The sequence below is a fragment of the Takifugu flavidus genome, chromosome 10 (assembly GCF_003711565.1).
Source record: "Takifugu flavidus isolate HTHZ2018 chromosome 10, ASM371156v2, whole genome shotgun sequence".
NCBI classification, from domain to species: Eukaryota; Metazoa; Chordata; class Actinopteri; order Tetraodontiformes; family Tetraodontidae; genus Takifugu; species Takifugu flavidus.
The window spans coordinates 4,909,322-4,937,030 of NC_079529.1; the positions used below are offsets into that span (position 1 = coordinate 4,909,322).

At 45.1% G+C, this 27,709-nt stretch overlaps 1 protein-coding gene across 1 annotated transcript; it reads right to left on the bottom strand.

Moving 5' to 3' along the window:
- Positions 1-1,940: 1,940 nt before the first annotated feature.
- Positions 1,941-26,947, bottom strand: sntb1 (syntrophin, basic 1). The gene is made up of 8 exons (XM_057044164.1): positions 25,881-26,947; positions 17,202-17,445; positions 11,655-11,772; positions 11,439-11,528; positions 10,074-10,210; positions 9,605-9,801; positions 5,287-5,519; positions 1,941-4,046 (listed from the first exon to the last, which is right to left on the bottom strand). The coding sequence occupies exons 1-8, from the start codon at positions 26,671-26,673 to the stop codon at positions 3,954-3,956; spliced, it is 1,905 nt and encodes a 634-aa protein (XP_056900144.1). The 5' UTR covers positions 26,674-26,947; the 3' UTR covers positions 1,941-3,953.
- Positions 26,948-27,709: the final 762 nt, after the last annotated feature.

Below are 27,709 nucleotides of genomic sequence, written 5' to 3' on the forward strand. Positions count from 1 at the left end.
AGATAATGACGGGGACGGGGACGGGTGGGGGGCAATGGCGGTGGCCTACTTTCTTCATCCAAACATGCAGAGTTCCATTTGTCTCCCCTGACAGTTCGCACCAGCCGCGCTCATCAGGGCTGTGATTTATGGTGGCAGCTTTTATTTGTAGGTAGATTTGTTTCCATTTAGATTTAAACAAGCTTTGAATTTGTCCCATTGAGTCCGTGAATTCTCTTTTATTCTGCGTGCACGATTCAGATGTTACGCTCGAGGTCATTTCTTTGGCCTGTGAGGTTTTGCTTTATTGTTGAGGCCAACAATGTTTTTTTTTTTGGATTATTTACAAGTTTTACTAATATTTTTGGTTTTTCCCAAGTCCACCTTTAACCAAATCTTCAAGAAAACGCACGAGCAAGGTCCGGAAGTCGATGTCAAGTGCACAGGAAAGATAGGAATATTTCTTCCAGAGGGTGGTGGAGATGAATAGAGAACTTTAAGTACATGAAGATTGGACTCAAGTGCTCAAAAATCACCTCTTTGAAGAAGAGGAAATGAAAGGCCGGAAAGTGCACGACAGCTTTCCAGGCGTGACTTGCAGCCTGAGTGGGGAAGTAGAGCCCTTTCTACAAACTGAGCTCAGTCCTGCTGTCAGAAACATACAAAAGACCCTCCACCAGTTCTCATCATCATCACCATAATCATCATCATCATTATCATCATCATCATCATCATCCTCCTCTCCAGCTCATCATGCCAGAACGTCCCCACTCATGCCCAAAATGGACAAAATGAGCACAAATGTGCAATTCGACATTCCACATCCAAACTGAAGCACACGGTTTAAAAGCGTCAAATCCCCCCCCCCCCCCCCCCCCAATAGACGTGTTGTCAAGCACAGGGGCCGCCTGTAACCGGTGGAACCCGTCGCCCCTGAGGAATGCAACACACATTTAAAGAGAAGGGGGCCGTTCATTCAGGGCCCCCTTCCACACACAAACCAACCTGAGCGGAATGTGCACTTGACTGAAAGTATCCGCTGTGTGCACATGAATAAAACTCAACATTTCTCTCTCACACACACACACACTCACACACACACTCACACACTGTGTGTGGCTGCTTGCTAATTGCTTGGCTCCTGTCCAGCCTCTCAAAGCGAATATGCTGACAGTATCCATCAGTTCCTCTCCGCGCAGGTTTGTGCGCTGGTGAAAACGCTTCAGTGGCGGCATCGCTCCGTGCAGATTTGTAGACTTTAGGAGGGTAACAAACAGTTTTTCATTCGTGCCCCCGTCAGAGGGAAGCAACGGAACCTCAGAGGAGAGGTTGTTTTTTTTCTCCTCTGTTACATGATGCAATGGTTGCTCAATATTAAGCTCCCCGCTGAGAGAAAAACAGGCCATAATAACCAGGAAAGGATAAAAACAGCAACAAAGAGAGGTGCTGAACAACAAACAATATCAATCTCTGCAACAATGACCAGGAGTGCGGGAGGACGGCCTCATCCTGGAGAGTATAAATTAGTGTATCCATCCGTTTGTCTGTGTGTGTGTCTGACAGCCAGTTACTGTAAATAATGTCAAAGGCTTCAGATCGTGTAAAGAGCTGCCCAAATCTCAATTACGCAGGGGCCTTTTAGCTGAGGATAAATGAAGCCTTTCTGCAGAGCTGGTTTGCAACATATTGCTTCAATTAAGCACGAGTGTCACTAATCTGCAGTAAATTAGTGCAACGCCTCGCGTCATAACGGCCCCTGAAATGAAGCAGTGACCGTTTGCATTCCACCGCAGGGAAATCTCCCAGCGTAATTCTGAGAGTGGAAAAAAGGAAGTAGCGTGAAATTGCCCACAAACTGGTTCTGTAAACTATATTAGCTGTAAAATGTTGATATGACTTGTTGCCAGTTGCTTCTGCATCTGGTGTGAAATGATTGACGGTTTCAGACAATAAAAAGAAACTTCTTTCTTAAATACATGATTTATGTGCATCGTTTGACTTCAAACTAAGCTTCATCAGTCTGAGTGACAGTACAGCAGCTGCCAAAGGCATTGGTGGCGTGTTTCTACAAGTCAAAAGCAGATTTTGCTCATAAAGCTTCTCTCCATTCGATAGGTGGGATCACGTCATGTAAATCATTCTTCACAGTGTCCATGAGAAAAGGGGTTAGACACGTTTGATGCCAGGGAAAACACAAAATCTCCGTGCCTGTAGCCGCCAGTGACGCAGCCATCGCAGGAGCCTCGTTGCCGTGCCACAAAGATTTAAATATTTTCCTCTCAGTCATCTAAAAGGCACCAGAAAGCGGCAGCAGGATAGGAGGTTTTCTCTCCTGCTGAAATAATGAGATCACGGCACTAGCGCAGGACTTCAGACTCCCACGATGGCTACGCTTCCATTATGAGAAAAATAATACTTGACATGAAAATATGTGATTGAGGCAGTGTTTTGAATCTGAATAGATGATTCCTCCCCCACCACAGAGAAATAAAGGTGATTAAAAATGGCCCAAAGCTGTAGCCTGCAGCTGGTTAGCTACGGATTAGCATAAACAGTTAAGCGCTGTCGAAAACAAAAAACACAACCAAAAATTCAAAGCCCAGAGTTGCACAACTGGATCAGCAGTGATGTAATCATCAGTGCACTCGTTGAATTCAGAAGGTTGCAGTAAAGCACCTGGAAAAAGAGGCCCAAAGAGAAGAAAAACATTCCTGTGTGCTAACAAGTTCAGCAAAGAAAACTGGTGCCAAACAGAAGCAGGTGACGTGGACGTGCGTACAGAACTGCATGAAGGGCAGGACAGAAGCAGAATTATTTCCACACAAACATCTTAATCAACAATCTGCCGCCTCAATCCACAATAAAGCAACGAGAAACAAATTATTCTGCCTTTGATCTGCTTTGATTTGTCTGAAAAGGGGAAAAAAAAGAATGGAATCTTGTGGGTTGTTCTTTTTCCTGGTAGCTTCCCCAGTGTCAGATGTTTCACCTCTCGTTTTATTGATTCCACCGTCGTCATGGAAGCATACCTATGCTTGCAACAAAAATGCAGCACCACTGTAACTTCTGGCAGATCTCAGACAGGTGTTTATCAGGACACCTCAGCATCTACAGCCTTATTTTAAGGTAAAACAATTCTGCTTCATCCTCCACTTTGTTATTTTAATTAAATGAATAAAATGTAAATGAAAAGCAATATTGGCCTCTAGAATTATGATTGTTTTGTTTTGAACAGAGCAGGATCAGCTGTTTCCTTTCATTTAAGCTAAGCTAACCAGAGTTACAAGCTTTCGCTAAACTGATGGAAATTTAAACACAATTATGTTAAAAAACAAACCCACTTCCATTTACAAGTGACAGTGGGACTGATTTCAGACAGCAGGAGAACCAGTTAAAGACTGAAACACTTGGACGTCAGACGTTACCTGTTCAAAGAACAACATGACATTTTGAATTCGAGTCGGATGTCAAACCGGAAAAACTGTGCGGACGGTTGAGCCTCGATGATGAATGCTGTCACCGCTAACAAGACATCTGGGGGACGCTAACAAAGACAAATGCTTGAAGTTCTTCTGCAGCGTCAAGTATATTGCAAAGAAAAACGACCGGGAAGAACTCCGAACGTCCTTTCAGAGCCATCGGTGAATAAATTATATAATTGTTAGATGGAAGGCAGGTTTGCCTTTTTGATTGAATTAAAGGTTATTTATCTCAACCACGCTAAACATGTCCAGTCCGACCGAACCCTAAACGTGATGTCGATGCCAAATCTGCTACCCAGAATCATTCCCCGCGCCTGTTCATCATCCGTCCGCTCCTGCTCCATTCCTGGTTTTCTTCAGTCGACACTTTAAACTCATTTTCAGGGCAGAACCAGGCTGGGTGCATTTCTTCACTTTTACGATGGAGGCTACATTCACTCAGTTTGGGTCCAGACATGGTGGGCTCCTCCTGGTCGGTGCATCTCATCCATGTCAGGCTACCAGACCCAGACGGGAGATCTTCGCAGAGAGGAAGGAGTGCAGGATGAAGACAATGGGCTTTGGACACGAGTGGAGGTCCAGTTGCTGGAGGACAAAAAAGAGACAGTTTGGAATATACGCCACTTGTCCAATATATATGAAAAAGAAAAAAAAGATACATTTTTGCAAGCACATACAACTCTCACGCGAGCCTCACAACGTTTTGGGCCTCCTCCCTCAACATTAGCGTGCTAACACCAACCACTTTGGTGGTGAAAATACTTACTGATGTGCCGTTCAGGCACCAACCTATCAGCATTGTCTCAGTGAGAATCCTCGCATGGCCGTGCCAGAATGGCGGACGGTTATTTATTTTATGTGTCTGTTGTTTTTTCCGAGCAGCAATAAAGGGCCGGGCCAGCGCTGAAATGCAACTTCTGTATTCTGAGATAAACTGGGAATCGCCGTGACAACATTAGACATGCATCGTCTCTGCCAGCTAATAACAGTGGAGTCACAACTCTAAAAAAAACATTTTGAAATGCTGAACTAATGAGGCGTCGGCCAGATCTGCATGTGCCTGGGGGCTTTTAGAAAGCCTCGTCTATGGCTGCGTTTGGATTCTGCGGCGACACACAAGGCAAAATCTGCTCTGCTTTGGTAGCCAGTCGAGGGTTTGAATCCAAGTTGCAACCCGTAATTTATTTTCCTCACATTCACACCTGCGTGCTCACGTATGTGGATTAGAAAAGATCAAGCCCAGATAATCCTGATAGGGGATTTCTGTCAGTTCAGGTCCGAGCGCCTGTTATGGCTGCAACAGTGTTTATATCTGACGCTCTGATAAATTTTGAGGGAAGGGGGGGAGGGGGGGGGGGGGTCAGGAAAATGACGGAATGCTGACTTTTGGTACTCGTTAAGTAGCAACTGGCCCAGATTACTTCCTGAAACCCCGGCCTCTGTTTACAGATTAAATCTCCTACCCTGAATGACAGGCAATTTTTTGTTGTTAAAGAAAAGTGGATTCCCTCACAAGTGAAGTTCATTTTTGTAGCAGAAGAATGATTTTTTGTGAGTGTGATGAAGTGCTCTAATTTGCTTTCTGCTGCTCGGACTTTCAGCCTGTCACTGCAGTTTCTGTTTAGCTTCATTTCCCAGAAGGCCCTTCTGGAACTTGTTCTATTTATTGTGTGTTGCACGTGACCGCAGCAATCTTGGGTAATCTCGTGAGCTCTGAATGAAGCTAAAGAGCTCTTGTTTTTGTTTAGAAGGCTAAAACAAACTCCTAAACGCGCTGCGGTACCCCCGGCGCCTTCAACCTTCAGCGGTACGCAGAGACACTCACAATCTCGCCCTCCTTCCCTCCGAAGTCGAGGAGGAGCATGCGTATGCCGTCGTCCGAGGACATCTTTAGTTTTTCGTAGGGGTAGGACAGGAGGACCTGGGGGGGAGCGGCAGCGGCAGCTTTTCTCCCCTCGCCGTTCTCCCTGTCCCCCAGCGGCGTGGGGTCAGCCAGCACGGAGAAGCCCTGTTCGTAGTGGATGACCAGCCGGCACTCCTGACCGCGGTACAGACAACCTGGGGAGAGCAATCGAAATATCGTTTATTTTTCCTGCTGAGCAAGACTCACACATTATTTTGCAGGTTAGGTGGTAAGGTGGAGATGGTCACGTCCGAACGCTGGAGCCAAGCGTCCACGCCAGTAAGACTTGGCCACAGCAGCAGGGGGAAATTAATGGGAGGAAAACCGTGGAATTGCTCTCCGCTGTGGGTGGGCGGGCGACAGCCTGGAATGGTTGCCAGGTTGTTTCGGAGGAAAGAAAAACTGGGATGAAGACAAATAGATGGAGGGGAGGAAGATACAGTTGATGTTTCTCTAACGATGATTCCGACTCACAGAACAGCTGATCTCGGCCTGCAGCTGCATCAGGAGGTCTGATGGTATTCCAGAAGCTAAGGCGGAGCCGCAGTAATCAGCGTGGACCCTCATGTTTACACCCTGTCACCCTTCAGAGCTCCTTTAAGCTGGACGACTTGATCATTTCACCTCTGCACATGCGAACCAGCCCTCTAAAAGCGCTGCATTGTTCCTCGCCACTTTCCCTCAGCTTTCACACGACAGCACCAGGCTGAAAGCACCATCACGTGTGCTATCTTCATCCACTCTCCCGTTTCCTCGTCTCTTTGCACGGCGGCGATGACAAATCACCGTCTCCAAGCGGCGTGATTGAGCCGCATTTAATCCTTTTTTTTCCCTGACTGGGCGTCGGAAAACTTCATTTCCAGCATCTCACTGGACGGCGGGCTTTTTTGACACCAGAGATAGTTGTCGTCTCGGCAATGTTTGTCGACAGCCCGAACAGGATGTGTGTGTGGGTGTGTGTGAGGACAGGGAGGGGGACTTTGCATGTGTGTAAATGATGGTGAGCCAGTGTTTATGACACTTCATGTTTTTGTATGCAACAGGACCTGCATGACCTCATGCACGTGTACAGAATGCGGGGCCTGTTTCTGGTCTCTTTGGGTAAATCATCACACACACACACATATATGCACACACACACACACCCACAACTGGATCCCTCCCACACTCTTCACAGTATCTCACAGTGATCGCGGCACCGAGGTTGCAAGTGTGTACACAGCAAGAAAACAAACACAGATGACTGTTGTCAAACACGGTCGGTAAATAATTCGACTGTTGAATTTACCCTGCGCATAACTGCAGATCAATGGGCTGCAGAGCCGGGAGACAGCAAACCATAACACGCGTCTCACCTTTCCAGCATTTCTAAAACGATGTTTCTCCTTTCGCCAGAGCTCAGCAGAGGCAGAATCCCGAAAGCACTCCGAGGAAGAAACGTCTTCGCGCGAATGACTGAGGAGGACGACTGTCAGATAGCAGCCGTTGACAACAACAGAGGAGTGGGGCTTTTTCTTTAACCTCGGGATTTGCGGAGTGTTGCGTAAGATGGTGACAACATTTTATCACCATTCTCTCTTTGTTCATTCACAGTATCAGTGAAGAGGATGGATCTGCTGAGCCTTTATCCTCAAAGCTTTAGGTCATTTTTCTGCTTCTTTCCAGCCTTTAGAAACCAACGGGAGAACGGGAGACTGATGGGCAGCAAGTGCAATGAGCCGAATCGAATCTGGGCCCAGTGAATTGAGGAATACGGCCACACGATCAGCCAAGCTAGTTGTCTGCGTCTCTGAAGCAACTACTTTAATTCGATTCTCTCCTCGTTATCTCTTTTGGGAGACTGTAACAGGGCATCACCAAGGTCATCCGAGTCAGCGGCTGAGCAGCGAATTACATTAAGTTCTTTTTCTTAAGAACTGTAAAACAATGAAAACAAGGAAATGATAACACTGGCACACAGCAACGTACAAGACACATGCATGACCTCTGACCCCACGATGCGTACGATGAGTCTCTGCTGAGATCTTAATCCACCTGAGAACCCTGATCTGTGGGTCCAGCAGCCAGAAAAACACACACACATGCAAAGAATGGGGCTTTCAAGCTGTAACAAAAGGCCCTTTGGGTGAGCGGAAAAGAAACAAAGAGGGACGAAGGGGGCAGAAAGTGAAAATGCTGGATGACAGAAAGAGGGAGTGAATGGAGGAGACGTTGGAATGCAGAGGTCGGTGCAGGACAGGGACTCTTTTTCTCCATCGTTTGTCTTCAACTTAACTGGCATTAGCAGCAGGTAAAGAAGAGATCTGGCAGCGTCCCACCGCGCTCATGTGTCACAGCAGGTTTCAAGGTAAATTTTACTCAGCCACTGAGCCGGAATTGCTTCTTTTTTAAGAAGCCATTTGGCTGTTTACTCTTTCATTAGGGAGCCCCGGTCTGGCCCAATGACAATTTGAAAAAGTTTTAAAGCTGTCAACACTCACAACTCCTTAAACAACGCTGTTGGTGTGTCAGACAAATCTTCAGTATCTTGTTACTCTCCACCTTGGACATCAAATGGCTCAAAACGAGACTTATTTAGTAGCAGTTCAGGGGCTTTAGAGAAGCTGCTTAATCAAGTTTATCATAAAGCTGCCCCCCCCAAGCGCTCCGTAGAGGGCCTCCTATTAACACAGCAATGAATCTGCTGAATCCTCACAGTGCCTGCACAACCAGTTAGACCGGAGCTGGAGCGGGAGCTATTTAAATATACAGAAACTGGCGGCGACGGCACCATCAGCGGCAAATGGAGATTCATTAGCTGTGCAGACTTGGTGAATAGGAACTGAGCAATTTTCCTTGAAGCACACTCAACCACTCGACATACCCGGCTACAGCACGCACAGGACTGCAGGACACATCTGCTCCAGAATGAGTGGTTCTGTGTAGTTAGGTACTCTCTGGAGGGATTGATGCCTCTTACTGGCAGCATATGCGTCCAATTAAAACAGCGTTGATAAAAAATATGCTACTGTATTTATTATTCATTTATTATGGAGACATATAGTCCACATCTGTTTAGGAATAAATGCTCACTACATTATTTATACCTGCGTAAAGTGCATGTTTACACACGCAAGCTATTTTCTTATTTAAAACTCTATCAGCTCAACTATACTTGATAATAGACAGCAGAACTGTTTATTAAATCACGCAGACTGAAGCTAAAAGGACATTGATAAGAAACAAACAGCATTGTTCCCTGGAACTAAATAAGGCATCCTTGTTTTAAAAGAAAATCAGGATTTTTAACAGACACCTAGGAGTGGCAAAGACGAATCTAAAATTGTGACATCGAGCCCTCGCGCAGAGACCTGTCTGCTGTGTGTGACAGAAAACCGGGTCGATCCGTGACAGCTGATGCAGAAACAACCCACGACAGGATTGAAGACACGTAGCGGCGTATATTTGGAGCTGGATACGTGACGCCTGAAGTTTTAGGTTGAGCTGACTGAAAGGGACAGGGGTCCCAGGGGAGGCACACAGTTCCCAGGACATTTTGTGCTTGTAGATGGAGGAGAGCCAAAGAGAGAGGGGGGGTGAGGGTATTCACTGGAATTCCCTGGACGTCCAGTACTTAATGCCAAACAGTATACACACACATGCACAGACACACACATTCCTGTCTATAAATAGTAAGCACATTGTCCAGATCTGCATATATGGAAGATTTACACACAGCTGTAAAATCTTATTCTTTGTCTGTATGTGTATTCTTGTATATGCTGCAAAGCGAGGACCAGAATAGGCATTTAACCTACATAGTCGGGACATTTTGGCTGGTCCTCACAAAGGTCGGGTACAGGATCAAGAATTGGTTTTAAGGAACAGTTTGGTTAAGGTTAACGACAGGGTTAGATCTTAAGCTGTGAGGATTATGGTTAGAGTAAAGGGCGTGGTGATACATTACGAGTCCTCACAAAGATAGAAGATATATGCGTTTATGAGCTGGGTATACCATGCTTTTTTCACTGGGTATAGATTTTATTTTTGGCTTGAAAGACTTCAGGCAGCAGTTAGCCTTGTTCATTGTTAAAGCTCTGGGGACTCGTGTTGCTGCAGCATGCCTGAACCTGTGAGGGGAAGCATCACAGTACCCAGCTCAGTGACCTGCACTGCTCTCTTCTGTTCCCGTCCCTGCTGACGTGTAGCTTCCGCTGAACCAGGTCTGAGCATTTCTATGTAATTTTCCATCAGCGCTTACTTGTTGTGACTTCTTTGATCATCTCAGCTGAGGCGTGACAGCCGTTGACGATGTGTCTGGTCCAGAGGGACAGATCCTTGGTGGTCTCCACCCGAAAGAGGTGAGCCTCGATGCCGAGTCGCGTGCCAGTCCGCGTGGCAAAAAACAGTTCTGTCCCAGAGTGGGGGGAACCCCGATCTGGGCCGGAGTGGACGAGACTGGATGAATAAAAGACAAAGATGACATTTTTATTGGGGGGGGGGGGGCTCTAAAATTACGAAGCGCGCACGTCACTGTTGTGTCCTACAAAAGTCCTGCAATGACATTATGAGATAAACACCAGCGGTACAGAAAGCAAAAATCAATATGGTTCATCAGTTTCCCATTTTAGCTCCTTTAGAATGAACGCCATTAATCAGAGAACATCTGTTTTGTCCTGTGCAGGTTAAATATGACAGAATACACACAGGAGCATGCATGTGGACCCTACCGTGTTGCTAAGAGCGGGTAAATGTGTGCGGGGCAGTGCCAGGCCTCCTTGCTCCGTGGTAAACTGTCATACAGCAGTAGGTCTTTCTCCGTCACCACCACCAGCACCGGCTTCCAGCTCTGTTTCTCACTTTCCGTCTGCGGCACCAGCAGATCAACAGTGAGGTTAGGAATACACACTCACCCAGTGTGTCAATCAGAAACACTGAACACGACATTTAAATAAAGTGTAGGTAGTACGAATGATGATTCAACATAAAGATCTGTATAAATGTAAAGCATCTATGCATTTAAATACACTGCAGAAGCAACCTCTGGGCTGCACATGATTATCTTTAGACCTTTTCATGTCCCAGATGCTTAAATCATTAAAAAACGTGGTTTTCAATGTTGCCCTCTGAACTTAATGCAAACTGGTTGACATTCGACTTTGAGAGGCTCCAAATATGATCCCAGCGGGTTTGAGTTACAGAACTGTTCTAGTCCTCCTCCTGAACCATATGTAAAGTACCTATACAGCCCATATACATCGGGGAACCCACTGGGGAGTTGAGAAAAGGCGTTTGTTGTGCAGCTGCAGATGCTCTTTCCCCACGTTTGCTTTGCTGTGCCTCCTTATCTACCATTTAAGGTGACAAAACCCATCAGTTTCTCCTTTAAACACGCGCTGTTAATCTTTCAGTTCTCTCTCCATCTCACACACACACACACACACACACACACACGCACGCACGCACCGGTATTTCCTTTTACAATGCTCCATAACTATTCTCATTATGAGAGCTTATCTGTAACCCAGCCGTGGAATCCTAAGCTGCTTTTTGAAGTCCTGCCACAGCCAATCGTTTTGTGGGATTTATAGGGTCAAAGGTCATTCTTTTAACAAGAATATGTAGAATATGTTGCTAAGTAACAGTAGTGTACTGCATTTGAACAATCTAAATATCAGCACAGTCTTGGATTGCATGTGTGTGTTTGTGTGTGAAATGCTTTAAATATCTTTGTGTGCATGCGTACAGCAAGGATTTGCAATATGCAAATACAAGAATATGCTGTACAGCTTCTTGGGCCCAAACTGAATGATACAGAAGCATTTCATGTTCTTCTGTTGCTATTATTATTATCATTATCATTATTATTATAATTATTACTACTACTACTACTAATAGTAGTTTTCTTACATCACTATCCTCCATTTTGTGTTCCCAAAGTACAGACAGTAAGTGACATTCTATAATATCAAAAAGTAGCATTCTGAAAAGGGTTCTTGTTAGTGTAAGCACGCAGGTAACCATGGAAACGTAAACACACCCTGTACAGGTGGGTATTTCATCCACATCTCACAAAGTAAAACATGCATTCCTACCTTCCCTGCCAGCCACCCCAGGTGCCGTATCTCTTTGCTGCCAGCGATGCCCATCCTGGCCGTGTTCTGGACGACCTCTGCCAGCGCCCACTGTTGGGGGGTAGGGCACATGATGACTCGCGATGAATTACATCAGAAGCAACTCTGAGGAGCCAAAGTGTCCGGTCGTGTCTTAACGCAAATCAACTCGCAAAATCAGTGCAATAAAAGCCAGACCTGTGCCAGAGAGGATGTAACAGAGTGCATGGCGGCAAACCAGGAGAGGGCAGATGGCTGATCTGGGCAGCGCAGCACCACAGTGTGCCTGGTGTCAGGAGAGTGCAGCTCCAGTTGTCTGAAGGAGGAGATTAGAAAAATTAAAACAGCTTTAACCTCTCTTATCACCAGATGGGCGCTAGGACTTTTTTACTGCGCAGTCCTTGGCGAATAAATTCCTTTTGAATGCTGAAAATATTTTAGCAGTCTTATCACGCAGATACAATTTGACTGAGTTCAGTTTGAACTTGTGCGTGCGGGGTTTTATTTTTCTTAAAAAGCAAAGGTTGCCCTTTTAGATTGTTGCCTTAACAGATGCTCGTTTGTCTCATCCACTTGAAAAGTGGTACTCCAAATGATGAAAGAAAGCACCTTCACATTTAAGTTAATGGTAATTCAATACCCGGGACCGGCATCGCTTTTGCATCCTGTGGACCATGTGACCCAATGCTGTCTCCCGCTAAATTTCCATAACTAATCCCCTTATATCATGTTGGAATATTTCAGACCTCAAGAGGAAAGCCCGCGTACGGCGCGTCTCCATCGCACCGAGTATCTCTTTGATTGTGTGTTCAGTGGAGATGAATTTTAAAAAGGCACATGTTGCAGCCTTTAAAGCACATAAAGCGGTGCGCTCCATATTGCAGTATCAATACAGTTACGGCTCATCCGTTTGGAGTGATGCCAGCAGCGGCAATACTCTCAAGAGTGGCGCCGAGGCGGGGGTAAACGGGCGTTGGTATTTGAGAAAACAGGAGGCCGAAAGCCTGATGTTAAAATAAACTTGCCGCAAAGGCATTCAGGCGTGACAGACTGAGAGGTTTAAAGTCCAGGAAGGTGACGCTCCTTCAGCGCGTGCTCGTGCTTTGTTGGCAATGTTTAAAGAATAGAGTGTGCACATTCCAAGATGTTGCATCCCAGAGCAGAATCACGTCTCATCGGGGTCACCGCTGCTAACAAATTTGCCTCAGCTAATTTAGTTTCTATGTTGCAAGTGACTTCACTGAAAATGTGCTTATCTGTGAAAGTCGACCGGTAGTTGTGGCCTATCCCATAAGAGAGATTTCTTATCTCATCATGTCATATCTGTGTGGGCTTTCTTATCTTTGTCAAGCAACCACACAAAGCAGAAACCAGCAGATTCCCCCGAGACAGGAAATCCAGTGTCCAGGTGCTCCCTGTAGTTTAAAATAGAAACCACTCCAAACAAGCGAGGTGGTTTCAACCGTGCAGACGAGCGTTCTTTATTCAAAGAGTCAGCACTCACATGGGACCAGCAAAGACCCAGATGAATGTGATGAATCAGCTCCAGGTGCTTCTGCGGGTTTAAAACACAAGTGCTGCCTGTTAAAAGGCTGGGTGATTAAGAGGCAGGACAAAAGGAAGTTATGGCGAATTGTTATGACGAACGCGCCGGCGTGATGACTGATGGATGGAACAGATGTGCGGGACCATTCCAGTCTACGCACGCTTTAATGACCAATCGATTATCTGCTCAAATTCTATTTTTTCCTCACAGGAGTTGACGTGTAATTTGTTTGGTAGCTCATTGTTGTTGCCAGGTGGAACATTGCTCACACATAACTCTTACCGATTTGTCACAGCTGGACCGTGTACTGCTGATTTAATTAAGGCAAAGTAACGGAAAAACACACAGGTGCCTTTTCACACAGTCTTTCAGAGTAAAGGCATTTTCTTTTCCCAGTTCTGCACCTTGGGAAGCCTCAATACTGGTTTTACTGGTTTTGGTATAGCTTAGGATGGAGCTTCAAGACTAAAATGTACCCTTTTGTAGAAACAGCTTTTTACCAACACAGCAGAGACACACAACAGGACAACAGGTGGGTAGAGGGTATTTCCCCCCCCTGAAGTTTCAAGGTTAAGGTGCTGCTGAAAGGCGACACGCAGAGAGGCACCATGCTGGCTCTGTCACACATGGATCGAACGGTCACATCACGTTCGCTCAAAGATTGCCAATAAAATGAAAAATAGATTGATTTAATCGGCTGTGGCACCAAAGCGTTTGCTCTCACCTCCTTCAGTTGTCTCTTTTCATTATTGCAGCTCATCTGTGCCTTTCCTGTTCCTTCTCAATTCACCCCCCCCTCCCCCACTTATCCATCCCTCCACAGCCTTTTAATCTACGCCACGATAAGAGTGTAATCCTTTAATTTTTTTATTTGTTGTCCCCAACGTCACAGAAAGTGAATCTTTCTATCCCTAAAGTGACATTAATTGTAAAGCCCATTTACAATTCTCGTCACTCCTCGTCATTCAACATCTCTTCTCATCATTCTACGGATTGAGCCTTTTTTTCATTTCATATCGCCGTCTCTCCTTTGAGGCGTAGGAGCATTTTAATAGCTGCTGAAATAAAAAGAAAACCCCTCAAAAATAGGCAGCGCTACTCTAAGTTTGCTAAAAACAAGATACCCAGACTTCACTTATTATAAAACCCTTTAAATCATTTAGATCCAACCCCCCAAACAAAGAAAACTCTTTTTTCTACCATCATTCTTAAACAATGATGGAACTATTTAACTTTCATGGATTAACCAACAAAAAGACCACGTTTGGACTGTTGTCCTCTCTTGTAAACATTTACTAGACATTTGCTTGTTGGTCAAATGACTGTGACGATAAGGAAAGAACATTAAAAGAAAATACCCCGTAGAAGGTAAATTTATCTTTATACATGAAAGCGCTCCTACAGCTCTAAGCATGATTTATTGTCTTATAAAGCACAGAATTATTCATGAAATATTGACCCATGTTCCCTGTAAAACTAGCTGCCAGGTAAATTCAGAGTTACAGATGATAAAAGTGAAAGTTTAACTGCACTGAGGTCATTTAAAACCTGTTTCTGCACATATGGACTTTTTTTATGATCACAAGTTCACAGAAGAATAAAGCCCTCGGTTCACAGGCAGGGATGATGAGGCTTGTAAACAAGATTTGGTTAATAACTCCCATTCACACTGTATTTAATATATTTTAAGCTTTTTCAAAGCCAAAGTAGTTGGGTTCATGTTTAAAAAAAAAAAAAACCAAAAAAAGAAAGAAAACAAAACACGTTTTTTTGTTTTGATTTTGGAGCACTGGCTAGGACACAGGAGGAGGGGTTACTGCTCTTACCAACCCTGGCCTACAGGGGGCGACCAAGACGCTTTACTGACAGCGGGTTCTCGGTTCGAGTCCCAGTGCAGACAAAACATTGAAGGCATTCGGGTAGTAGGGGAAGGTGCCAGAACATGTTCAGAGCACTGCGGTGGTACCCTTGAGCAAGAAATGATGAGAAATGAAGCCTCAAAGTAGCACTTTCTGTCTTGTAGCCCACACTGTCATATTGGGTGAATACCAATATCACCGGGGGTCACTTGGGTCTGAAGCAACTCACAGGATTAACGAACACTGAACTGTGACAGAACGATCAATGTAATTCACTTCAAATGTCAGTGGGACTGTGTCCACCAATTGACAGTCTGTTAGTGGCTTTCGCTGTCATTTTAAGGCACTATAAAATAAATTACAGGTAATAATGGATTATGATGTTATTATTATCTGCGCAGGTATTTCTTTTTCTATAGCAGCAGGCAGCAAAAAGATGAAAGATAAAGTATTGCAAAGACAAATACTCAAATATATCAACACATCGTGATGACATCATGCTGCTGGCTTGGTTTAGATCCGCTGCCATTATAATTTGCCTTTAGGCATTTAGAACTACATGTTGCACAAAACCATAGCCCCGGGCACCGAGACAAAAGATGCGATTGTTCAGTTACAGCACATCAGCAGCAGCGGACCATCCTCTGTCACCTGTCAAAATGAAGAATGACCTTTTCTGACAACGTATTAAGAAAAAACTCTGCCAGTGACAGAAAATATTCAATATAGGAGTTGGCGCCTCAGTAAACTGCAGGGCACAATGAGCGAAAGCATAGACTCCCTGATGGAAGGCTACAGAAATGTCAGATGATAAAGTAGCTATTGGCGCTTTCCCGTGTTTCGACAATAGACCTACTGATAATTGTGTAACCAAATTGGCGACCGTGACCTTTGAGACCTCTGGGGTGCAGAGTGTTCTTTGCAGAAACAGTAGAAACTGTTTAGTTTCTGCTCATACTGCAGGAAATGTATGAAGAACAAGGACCCAATTTACCTTTCTTTTTGCCGGTAAAAGTTTCTCAGCCAACAGAGAACCATCTGCTCGGTGCACGGCTGATACTTTCCTTCGCCGCGGTGATTATTTGTGTTAGCGGTTACATTATAAAGTGGCAGCACAAAGCCAAATAACAATGTCTACACTGAGAGAGAGAGTGTGCGGAGCGACTTCGCACTTCTGCCTGCTCGACTTTGATGTGGCTCCATCGTCTGCCGCTTTGAAGTTTATTGAGGTTCAACAATCTCAGACTTCTTAAAAATCATGCATATGCAGACAGGGACGCGCGTGGATGGAGGGGCAGGATGACAGATGCTGAACGCTGTGGTGGGGAGCGAAGAGAAATACATCAGGTGCGAGATAATAATTGGAAGTGGATGGAGGAGGACGGCCGAGTGGCAGATAACGTAGCCACGGGAAGCTAGGTGGACACAGATAGACAGTTCAGGGAAGAAAGGAAAGGCAGACATGAGCGAGAAGATAAAGGAGGGGGGTGAAAACGCAAAAACGAGTACAAAAGAAAATATTACAGCTAAAATAGGAGAACAACAAAACAGATAGGAGGCGAGAACGCCACGGTGAAAGAGACGCCAAGTGAGAAATGAGGACAGAACACGCTTCCAGACTCTCTTTTTGCCACCCCCCCATGCTGTTTGAGTGGGCCATTGTCATATTACCGACCAATTAACTTGACACCTCCTAATAGACCACCTCTCACTGGGTTATCGGAGCGCCATTCTGCAAAAGTCCCTCTGTAAGAAAAACTGAGCGTGGCCTCGGGGAGGGTGAGGAGGACACTGCTGAGTAATTCCAGCAGGAAGGAGAGAGGCTGAAGGCACAAGTCACACTCTTGGTCTTTCCTCCTGTTGAGCTGAGGATCAGAGAGGAAGCAGTTATCCTACGGTTAGTGAGGATCATTGTGGGGCTGCTGCAATTTCTGAACTCAGAGAAGGGAAGCGTGTAGTTTAGAGAGTCGACCACACTCACACGAAGTCACTCAGTTCTCTGGCTCTCCGCATATTTGAGAGGATAGAATGGTCTTTAATGAGGTGGCTGTTGGGGGTTTCGGATCATTTGACAAGTAACAGTGCTTTCTAATTAATTTCATTCTCCATCTCATTTACTTTACACCCTGACATGTCACGATTATTCTAATTACCCGAAACCAACCCACCAGCAGTGTCACACTCTTCCCGTCCCAGCTGCAGAATGTAGCCTCAAGTCCATTTACTGTTATTAAAGATTTAATCTTCACAACGCTGCACATGTATTCGGCTGTGATTGAAAGAACAAAATTGAAAGATGGAGGATACCGGCACTAATTTCTGGATGCGAGCGTCTCCTACCTGTTCTCAGGGTCCGCCGTGGTCATGGCTCGGGTTACGTAACACATCTTGAGTGGTATGCACCTCCTGTCACCTTGTGGAGAGAGGAAGGGCTGAGTAGGGGGACTCGGGGGGTTCGAGATGGGGGAGGAGGTGATGGGAGGAGTGCCAAGACGAGGGGACTCGGGAGGCAGAGTTTCCCAGCCGATCTCCGACACAGGGGAGCCCCTTTTGACGTACGGGGTGGCCTCACGCATGTACTTTACTGGAATAATAAAAAAAAGAGTTTAATGAGTTTTGAAGTTGAAGTTTATTTTCACTGTCACTTCATTCAGCCCTGATTTCAGCACCTATGCAAAGCTAACGACACTGACCTTTGCACTGTACTCTGTTGAGTTTTATCACTGTAATTTGACTGTTGTTTAGGTCTTCCCAGAGAAAAAGAAAACTTTATCAGGGCTTTTAATGCTTTTTAGACAACGTGAGCAAAGCAGAACAATTCAAGTGCATTTTTAGCATGTGAAAATGTCTGAGAAACATAAGGGGCTGCAGGAAGGATGTGGGGACACCACAGAAATTCTAAAAACAGAAAGAACTCTGTGTTGTATATAGCTTTCATTTGAATAGTAGTGTGAAAACACCCCTTCAAGTCACACTACTATCCACAAAAAAAGTGGTCATAGTGCAAATTAAATATTTCCACTAATGAAGGCAGTGAAGTCCACTGAATCATCAAATATACCATAAGTGTAGATGGCCGTGGCTCAATATTACAGGTAGAAACAGGAAACTGGTTCATGCTGCAAAAATTTAATGTAATGTTCCACAAAACAACCCCCCCCCAAAAAAAACAACTCTGTATGACAATGGCAAAAAGTGAAAATGTACATCTATGTCTGGCGAGAGAAAAAACACAGAAACATGCGCCAATGAGCGCGCACGTCTGCAACCTGACAGTGTCAGTGCGCAGCTTGTCATGTACAGTGTCGCAGAAGATCGTGGTGCACTTTTCAGATTATATCCGACCGCAGCACATAATCTGGAAAGCGAACTCCGATCTTCTGTGACACTGTACATGACAAGTTACACACTGACACTGTCAGGTGGCAGACGTGCGCGCTCATTGTGCTGCACACGTGCTGCCCAGCACAAGTCCAACCAAAGACGTTCTCTTAAGGCAGATGAGTCATCCTGCCAACCTTAACAAGATGGTTGACTAATTGTGCGACTACAAATTCAAGTCGACTCGGTTTTGTTGAATTGATTAAAAACAATGAAATTACATAAGAGCAACCCCCCCCCAAAAAAGGTTAAGATTCATCCTCTGCCTAATAAAATGCTCTTCACCTTCAGTTAAGTAGTGGAGATTAAATCCTTATTAGTGTGCAAGAGAACTGAAGCGCCTGTCGTTTGAGGGCACGTACACTCTATCCTCCTCCTTACATAAAAACTTTTGAGACTGTCGCAGGAAAAAGAGGCCACTCTCAAAGTGTTGCGTGGTGCTTAGATGAATGGGGAATATGATTTGGCCTGGAAAAAAGAAAATCAGTCAAAGATTTTTTGCTTTAATCCCTGTGGTAGTTTGAGAAGGTGCAAGTGAGACACTGTCTGTTTTATTAATGCTGCTTCACTTATTCAGCTTCGCACGAGGAAGGGGGGGGGGAATATTTATATCACCGCCTTGTGTCGTTGCGAAAATGTTGAATTTGACACAACGCAAACAGAGCACTTCAAGAACTCTGCAATCAATTTGAGCGCCAATGGCCAAAACAGGCTGAGATATCTGCGCAGCTCCTGAAGGATTCACGCGGCTCTGGTGATTCACACCTTGTCTCCGCCGCTACAGGCGGACAGTACTAGGAGAGGGCAACAGCACCTCCAGAGAGGGCAACAGCACCTCCAGAGAGGGCAAAAACACCTCCAGAGAGGGCAAAAACACCTCCAACAGGACAGAAAACAGGGAGCTTCACCTGCAAATGTCAAGCAGTGAATCACCAGAGGTCTGATAAGATCATTAATTCCTAAGGATTTTGGTTTGGAGAGGAAGGCAAGATGGGTTTCAGTGAATGACAGATAGAGTGGGACAGGGGCAGGTGAATTCCCACCTTGAGATCCTTGAGTCTTTGCGCTGGGTGTTTGTTTAATCGCCGTATCCATCGTACAAGCTGCGAATCAATGCCATATGGCTGGTTGCATCTGCTATCCAGGATGTGAGTGATTCTGAGGCGAAAAGGCTAAAGACGGTGTAACGAGCCTGACCTCCAACCGGCAGATACGGGCTTACATACAGCACAAAAACATGACGCGTGTCCCCAATGGACAATCCCATTTAAACTTCACAGATAACCCACACAGTTTGATCTGATCAAAAGACTGAAAAGGGCGACTGATCTGTGCATTAAAATGCGCCATAATGCTCCAACACAAGTAAATGCAATGGACTGAAACCCGAATCTGCCTGCTTTGGATTCTTTAAAGCCGAGCATTTATGCGATTAAGGCACACATGCTGCCGAATTATGGTTTTTTTTTAAAGAAGGGCGGTGTGGTATGTGATTAAAGTCAACAGACTGATGCATGTGTAAAAAAATAAATAAGATGAGACAAAAACACACAGCAGCACCGACTACCCACACCTCTTTTGTGGTGAAAAACAGATGGAGCTGTGAACACACAAAATTACCTTTATACTTGCTTACAAAACATGCGCCTGTGCGCAAAAGAAAGACGGAATCACTTCAAGAGCTTTAAATAAAAAAGGAGGGAATACATTAAAGAAACGGCATATGTTAAAAGATTATTTTTCCATACACCAAATATACACAAGTGGTCCAGTCAGTAAAGTTAAACATAAAAAAAATAATTCCATTTATACTAACAGAAATCGTTTGCTTGTTTCAGCACAGAACAAAGCGCCATGTTCACAGACATCATTTGTGCTTATTTTACAAAGTTTGCAGAGTGAGACAGCGTTTAATGATGGATTAGACCGTTTGTAATGAGGATTACAATGGCTGTGTGGTCCTCACTAGACTGAGTAATTTTTTTTAGCCTCTGAACAAACACTTCATTTCTACTTTGCAATAATCCATAAATGAGTAGAAGTAGTTTGTATGTGTGTCACAATAAAACTGAATCTTCAGTCATATTTTACCATTTTTTGTTATATGACAATTTGCTTTTTGAGTTCTTATTGACAGTTTCTGTGTTATCTGGTATTAAGATATATCCTTAGGCTTGACAGGCTTTCTTTATTGCCTAATGTCAAACACAATTACAGTTGAAAATTTTTAATCTTTCCAAATTGACTTTCTAAGCCCAAATCTAAATTTGTCTGGGGAGAAGTATCAATGTTGTGGCATAAATTAACCCGCGTCGGGTGCCAAAAGGGTTTATCCTCTGCCCAAATTCTAAATTAGATCAGCAAATTAAAAAATATAAACTACAAGGAAAGAGAATCTAGTTTTTGCAGACTTGCAACTGTGCCCAAGCTTGGATTCAGAATTCAGGTTGGCAAAAGCACATTTACAGATGTCCTGACACCTTAGCCGGCCGTGACACAAATCTGTTTACAGGTTTCAGTGCAGAAATGTGGCTTTACACCATTGTCACAAATGGTTTTGCGACAGGAATGCAAAACTGAGAAGAGGAAGTCTGTGTAAATTCTCAGTCATCCAGGTCATTGTATCCAAGGTAGTTTTCTCTGTCAACTGGACTGGGTTTCCCACCCAGATCATTAGCATGCAAATGGTCCACAGGGGCTATATATTTTCAAGCTCTCTCCCCAGCGATTTCAGAACTGAAGAAGCCTTCTGGATAGAAGGCGAAACGTCTTCAAGAGAAGAAACCCAGTCCAGTTGACAGAGAAAACTACCTTGGATGAGAAGAGGAAGCGTAAATGTGGCGTCATGTGTAACCGTACCCACAACTAAAATGTGTCCTGGGGCAGAAAATTAAACTGGGCGGAGAGTGCGATTGTTACCGTGGAAGTGTGCAAACGTGTGCGTTTTCCCCTTGGGTCATGCTTCTATTGCATTCCTCGGCCAACTCTAAACAATAACCTCCATGGCGTCTGTACTCGCTCGCCTCCACTCAAACCCATCTTTGCGTTGTTCTCCAGACAAAGCAAAGGCATTTGAATCCATCATTTTGTTTTCTATAGCAGATAATCTACAGTATCCTATAGGAAATGATGACTTTAGTCAAAGCTGTTTTTATTCCTTCCTCCCCAGCAGTAATAAAACATCCACTGCCATATTTCCGCAGTAGCCTTGAACAGACTAAAAAACTTGAACGTGAACTTTTATATCCGTCATCAGATTTAATCCATGATTTTGGCGAGACAAAACATTTCAAATTCCGTTGGTACGTTGTAAACGTTTCTATGACAACGAACCCCTGAAGTGGAAATATTACAGCGAGTTCCTCCAGCATTAATGTAAGAACCATCTGCGCTACAGAGGAACAAAAAATATCTACTGGACAATAGAAATGTGAGTGGAGTCAAACTGGGATGATAATGGGAAATCAGTGAATCCAAACCCTGAAGAGAACCTCAATCAAAACAAGCTGCAACCCGAGCCTTAATAGATCAACACCTTAAACAGCCATGTAAAGTCCTGAGAGCTGAACAGAATTTGCTCACTTCCTTACATTTACACACGCGCACGCGCGCGCGCGCACACACACACGCACACACACGCTCAGGCACGCGAGCAAACATGTTCAATCACATTCCTGAGCATGTGTGTATGCAGTGCCAAACCTCTCATATATACAGAAACACTTACAACTCTGCCAAAAATGTTAGAATAATGTCAGATTTTGCCCTTGTGTTGTTTTCAACAGTCCATTTAAGGCGATCTGAACTCACGGGGCTTTTTTTCCAGATACGTCAAAAGGGGATTTGATTGAGTAAAAGAGGAACCGTAAAGAAAAAATGAGGAGAAAAAAACCCCAACCAACCTTGTGAGTGCAGAATCGAAGTTTAAACTTCTTGTAGGAGGCTAGCAATTAGCTGGGGGTAAAGGTCACAAATTTTTTTTTTTAATATTTTGGACCAATAGAGCAGCAATAAAATCACCTCTTTCTAACTTCATAACTAAATCAAGTCATTTTAAACCTTTTAAACAAGGGGGAGCTTCCAGACAGGAGACATCACGACCTGCCGTTTACTTTGACCAGGACAGGAAGGCTCCGCAGCCGGAGAGGGAAGCTGCCGGGAAGATCATCCGTACTTCGGGAATTCCCCGAGCGCATGCAGCCGTGGCCAGCTGCCAGGCCTGACTTGCCTCTCAGCCAGGCCAAGTCATCACATTTTAACTTCAGTCATCACATTTTAACTTCAGACACAACCACAAATGCACCGCCTGAACAAGGCTCCTCACTCTGACTACATTATGGGTCAAAAATCTATTTTTTTTAGACTTTAATTTTCTGTTTTTCTGGAGGGGAACTGTTTAGTAAACAGCCCTGTCCACTGGTTTGATAAAGGCAAGAAATGAATCCAGCTCGATGAGTGTCTGCGCCAGATTAAACATACAAATCTGCAACATATATAGACAAAACCCTTTAGTGAGCAGAAGAACGTAGCTCTCATCACAATGTTCATTAACAGGACAGACACGTTTCACATCAGGCTTTGGTGTCACATCTTCCTCTTGTTCCACCAAAACCACCAAATGCAGACCCAACCAGAACCAGAGTCTGCTTGTGCAGCGGAAATGCAGATTTTTTTTTTTTTTTTTTTTTAAAGGGAACCTGAACAGACAGTATTTCTACTTTTGTTCTGACTGTGTGACGCTCACAACACGAGGCTGATGAGCTTTATCGGTACAACTGTGACACTTCCTAATCGCCCTGAGTCAAAAGTCCCCCCCCCCCCACGCGGTCTGGTCTGCATGTACTGTATAGGTGAGAGCGATGACACAGTTACTGTAAACACACACAAGTAGGTGCACGCTCGCACCCACAGACAATAACCCAGATGACAAGTACGGCTCAAAGGATCGACAGGAGAGCTCACAGGACACCCACTCATTTCCTGTCTGTTGAAGGGGGGCAGATGTTCTTCAATGGATTAATTTATTGCTCTTTCATGTTCTTAAGACAACAACAAATGATGCTTAATGACACTTCCTATCTGCCCGACTTGAGCTGCCCTCCGGCTTTTCTAAATCTGATTTTCCTGAGGTGGTAAAATGAAAAGCGTTCAAAGGTTTCGCAGGATAAAAATAACAAACTTTCGGTCCTCTATCAGCTGGTTGTTGGAAGCCTTCATATGTTCTTCTATCCTGTCACATGACGACATCAAAACCTCCAATTAAGGGCTGTGACACAGGTCAGCGTGGCAGCGCTCTCACTTTGGCGGCGCTAGGCGCGCCACCGGCGACGTCTTTGGTGATCCATGAGAACAAAAGCAAAGCAGCTTTGTTAAACTTATTGTCACCAGCGGTGAGTGGATAATTGAAGGTGACCTGATTACACAGCGTTGTAAGCGCGTTCTTTTTCACCTGCAGCAGTTTTCCAGCAGTATATGATTGAAGCCGCTGGTTGTGCATACTCGCTTGTTCATTAAAGCTGCATAATGAGGTTGCTATGAGATCTGATATAGCTACTCAACCTTGATTGATCTCTGCAGGGAAATCCACTCGCAGTCAGGTAGGCTACATGCTGCAGCTCCGCACAGAGCCAAGGTAAACAGAGCCGCCGTCGCGGGGTGACGGGGCGGGTTTCAGACGTGCGCCTCCTGGCTGCCCACTAACATCCTGCCGCTGTCACCACCCGCTCCAGCTGGACCTGTTCACAATCTTTCCATCCTCCGCTTCCACCCTGGTGGTGAAAATGCAGACGGCAAACATGCCCTGAACAGCACCAAAAAGGAGGGGCGCGGCAGGGGGGGGTAATATGCTGCACGCGCACACACCCACGTGCGCACTCTTCTCCTGTGAGATGGGCTCTCCTATCAATTAAATCAAATGTTTCCTCCAGATTTCTTTTTCATCTCATCTCCCATTCTACGTCTCCCTCGGCTTTGATGGCAGCCTGCTCAGGGATAAATAGAGGAGTGTATCTCTCATTTGAGGATCCATGTATCCCAACTCATCTTTTTATATGAAACGAATGTTTACACGCATTCTGGGGTGTTGAGCCCCTTTCCAGTGATCCACAGAAGCACACTTTATTTCACTACTCTCCCGAAAAATGCAAATGATCTCCGTAAAATTGCTGTTTTGCTGAACTTCCACTAACCCTCATTGTCATTTTTATATCACAGTTTTACGCCCCCATTATCGCTCTTCAGTCTAAATCCCTCTTCCTCTCAGCTCTTTCGTCCATTAAATCCACATTTCAGCTCTACCTCCCCCTTCTGTCTCTCTCTCCCTCCCCTTTTTCTTTCCTTATCTCGGTAAGTTTTCGACTGGGACCTGCAGTGCAGCCTCTGGGATCATCACGTCTGCATGTGTGTGCGAGAGAGAGAGGAGAAATGGGGAGGCACAATATTAAGTCCATGACTTCTCAGTCGGTCACCTTTCCCTGTATGTGAATATATGCACGTGTGGCCTGGGCTTTCTACACACACAGGACCCTAATTTGTGGATTTGGGCCAAGGGTGCTTAATATATTCTGATAAAAACTTAAGTTTGTGACCTTAATCCTTCATGTTTCCACTTTTTCCTGTAGAAATCTGTTCACTTAATTTAAGAACTATTAAATTCAGTAGTGAATTAAATTGAAGTGTCCATCCTGCTGTAAGTCAAGTGCAGAGGAAAAAGCCCCCCCCGCTGCTCAACAGCTTCATCATGATGACTGTGTGAATGTATAATATTAATAAAGAACACAGGACTAATAGAGAAAGGTGTGATGAAAACATGCCTCCTTCCTGGTGCTCATTAAATGCTTTGGTCTGCTTTCTATATTGGAAAGTGACTCACATCATACAGCCGAGTCCTGCTGGACGCCACTTTGCTCCTCTAATCAGTGACTGATTTGTACCTGCGACACTGATGAGTGGATGCAATCAACTAGCAGTTAGAAAAGAAAGAGGTTGGCTTCCATACCTACTCCACTCCAACAATGATGTTAATATCGACAGCCGCGTGCGATGAGAAACCCTGCCTGAGTATCTCCTGGATAATTACCCTCATGCTGCTTTTAACTGGACGACCCCGCTATAGATTCAAGCTGGCCCCCAAATCAGCTCAATTTAACCCAAATAAGCAACATTGTTGACCAGTCTATGCCTGGTGCATTCATCCCCTCACTGATTCAGCTAATCTTTTCCAATCTCAAAATCTTTTGCAGGTCACAGAGTTTCTCTTTCTCTTTTTGGTTGCATCATGGGAACTGCTGTGATTACGCAATACTGAGATGAAATTTGTCTCAAAGCTGAGAAAGAATATTTCATACGAAGGGAGATAGTGAGAAGTGGAGTCATTTCAAGTTTACAATTATTGCATTTGCTTTTTAATGAGCTGTGCAAGGTCAGATATAAAGAAACGTGATATTCAGCCACAGGCGTCCTCAGAATATAGAATGGACTCGGATGAATTTCCATTTCAGTCATCTCCATGAGGATGTAATAGAATTGTAAGCACTCCTGTGGGCTCCCAACTACCACAACGCGCACTGACACTTGCAGCTAAAAATATAATGAATTTCCAGACTGGTCCAGCCCGGTGGGTCCCTCCAGCCTGCCTACCTTCCAGCGTCACCTCTCTCCCGGCCCGCTTCAGCGCCTGCACAGCCTCGTCGTGCGTCGCGTCCCGCAGGTTCATCTCGTTCACTGACAGGATTGCGTCTCCAACGTACAGAGCCTGCGTCTGGTCCGCTGCGAGCCCTTTGAAAATCTTACTGATGAGGATGGGCATTTTATTCTCCTTCCCTCCTTTGATGCTGATCCCGAGTCCGCCAATCTCCTGCTTGGCCACCTTGACGCACCGCTTTCTGTTGGCGATCGCTTCGGGCACTCTCTCCGTGCAGGCGGGGCGCACATGCTGGTGGCCGTTGTTGGAGTTGGCGTTGTTGTTGTCAAGGTAAGACCCGTTGCAATTAAAGTTGACACTGTCGTCCGCGTTGTTGCCGCTGTCCTCCTCGCAGCTCAGCGTCAGCGCTTCCTCGTTCAAGTTGACCGAAACTTTGTGCCACCGCTCCCGCACCAGAACCTCCAAAACCCCACTTTTTCGCACCCCGCAGGCACCTGAAACTCCCTTCGCAATTACCACCGCCATCTTTGGAGCATTTCTTTTAAAACCACGCGTGATTGTGTTCCCAGCGCGCCTCACGCATGAGCTCCCTCCCCCTTCTCCCAAAAGGCCGGTCTGGATTTTGCTCTTCTGAAGTTTTGTGCGGGACTTGTCAAACGTCCCGACCGAACGGCCCGACCCCTTTTCCGCACAAGCTGCCCTCCGCTCCGCCTGCCTGCCTGAGATTCTATCTGCTGGGTGGAGTTTACTCCCCCCACCGCCGGTCGATCTCATCTCCAGATCCCGCATGTACTAAAGTCCATGTGTGAAACGTGACAGCTGACGCGGTCAAAAACGCGGGTTTGCCATGTACTTGCAGATATCACAGAAAATGGTAAAGGAAGAAGTGTCAGATGTGACTCAAAGAGAAACACTAACTGCGTTTTGTGAGTTCTTCTGAAGCGTTCGCGTTTTTTTTGGCGTTGCGGTCCGGTTGCGCGCACAGAGGAATGCGCCTGTGCCTGATGTTTAAGAAGCAGCGACGGTTGCAAGACATGGAAACGAGACCCCCCCCGCTGAGACGTCGCTCTTCGTTTCTTGCAGAATCAGTTTCTTTTTCTGTCAATCAAAACCGGCTCGCAATCGTTCAAATAGACAAGGTAACCGGGCAGAGGGTGTGGGTGGGTGGGTGGGGTGCTCGGCATCAGCCAGTGTGAAGAGTGCAGAGAGGCGCAAAGCCATGGGAGTGATGGGGTTTCATAACATCACACAGATCTGGCAACATGCAGGTTTCAGCAACTTGCCTCTCTGAAGTGTGAAGTTACAACTGTCACACGAGGATTCGCTGATTCATCAATAATGTAACAGCGACGCCTGCTGGTAGCTTTTTAAAAATGGCTGCTCGTCTTCATCACCCCAGGGAGCCTCAACTGATGAAGGGATGCAAGTTTTTATCAAGGCCGGCGCCATCTGCAATCAGTGGTGGGTAAACGGCATGAAAAGCGTCTTCCAGCTGGGAGATTTGATTTCAGTTATTTCAGTGACTTTGTCTTTTTTTTTCTGTGAGGAAGTTATCAGATCGTTCTGTTCTAGTGTTAGAGCTCATTGTTCAGAATAAAAAAACACTTTAAAGTTCACAATGTGTTGTTGTGGCCCCTTTTAATAAGACTGATTAAAGAAAAGAAGAAATGTCTCTGTCATGGGCTTAAATTGAACAAGTAATTTTAAGAAATAATTAGGGTTGTGTGTAAATTGGGTTGCAAGAATAAGAGCATTTATCATGACTTGATGGAATCACATATTGCCTTAATCACTGTAGGTTACGTACTGTCAGTGATGAAAATAT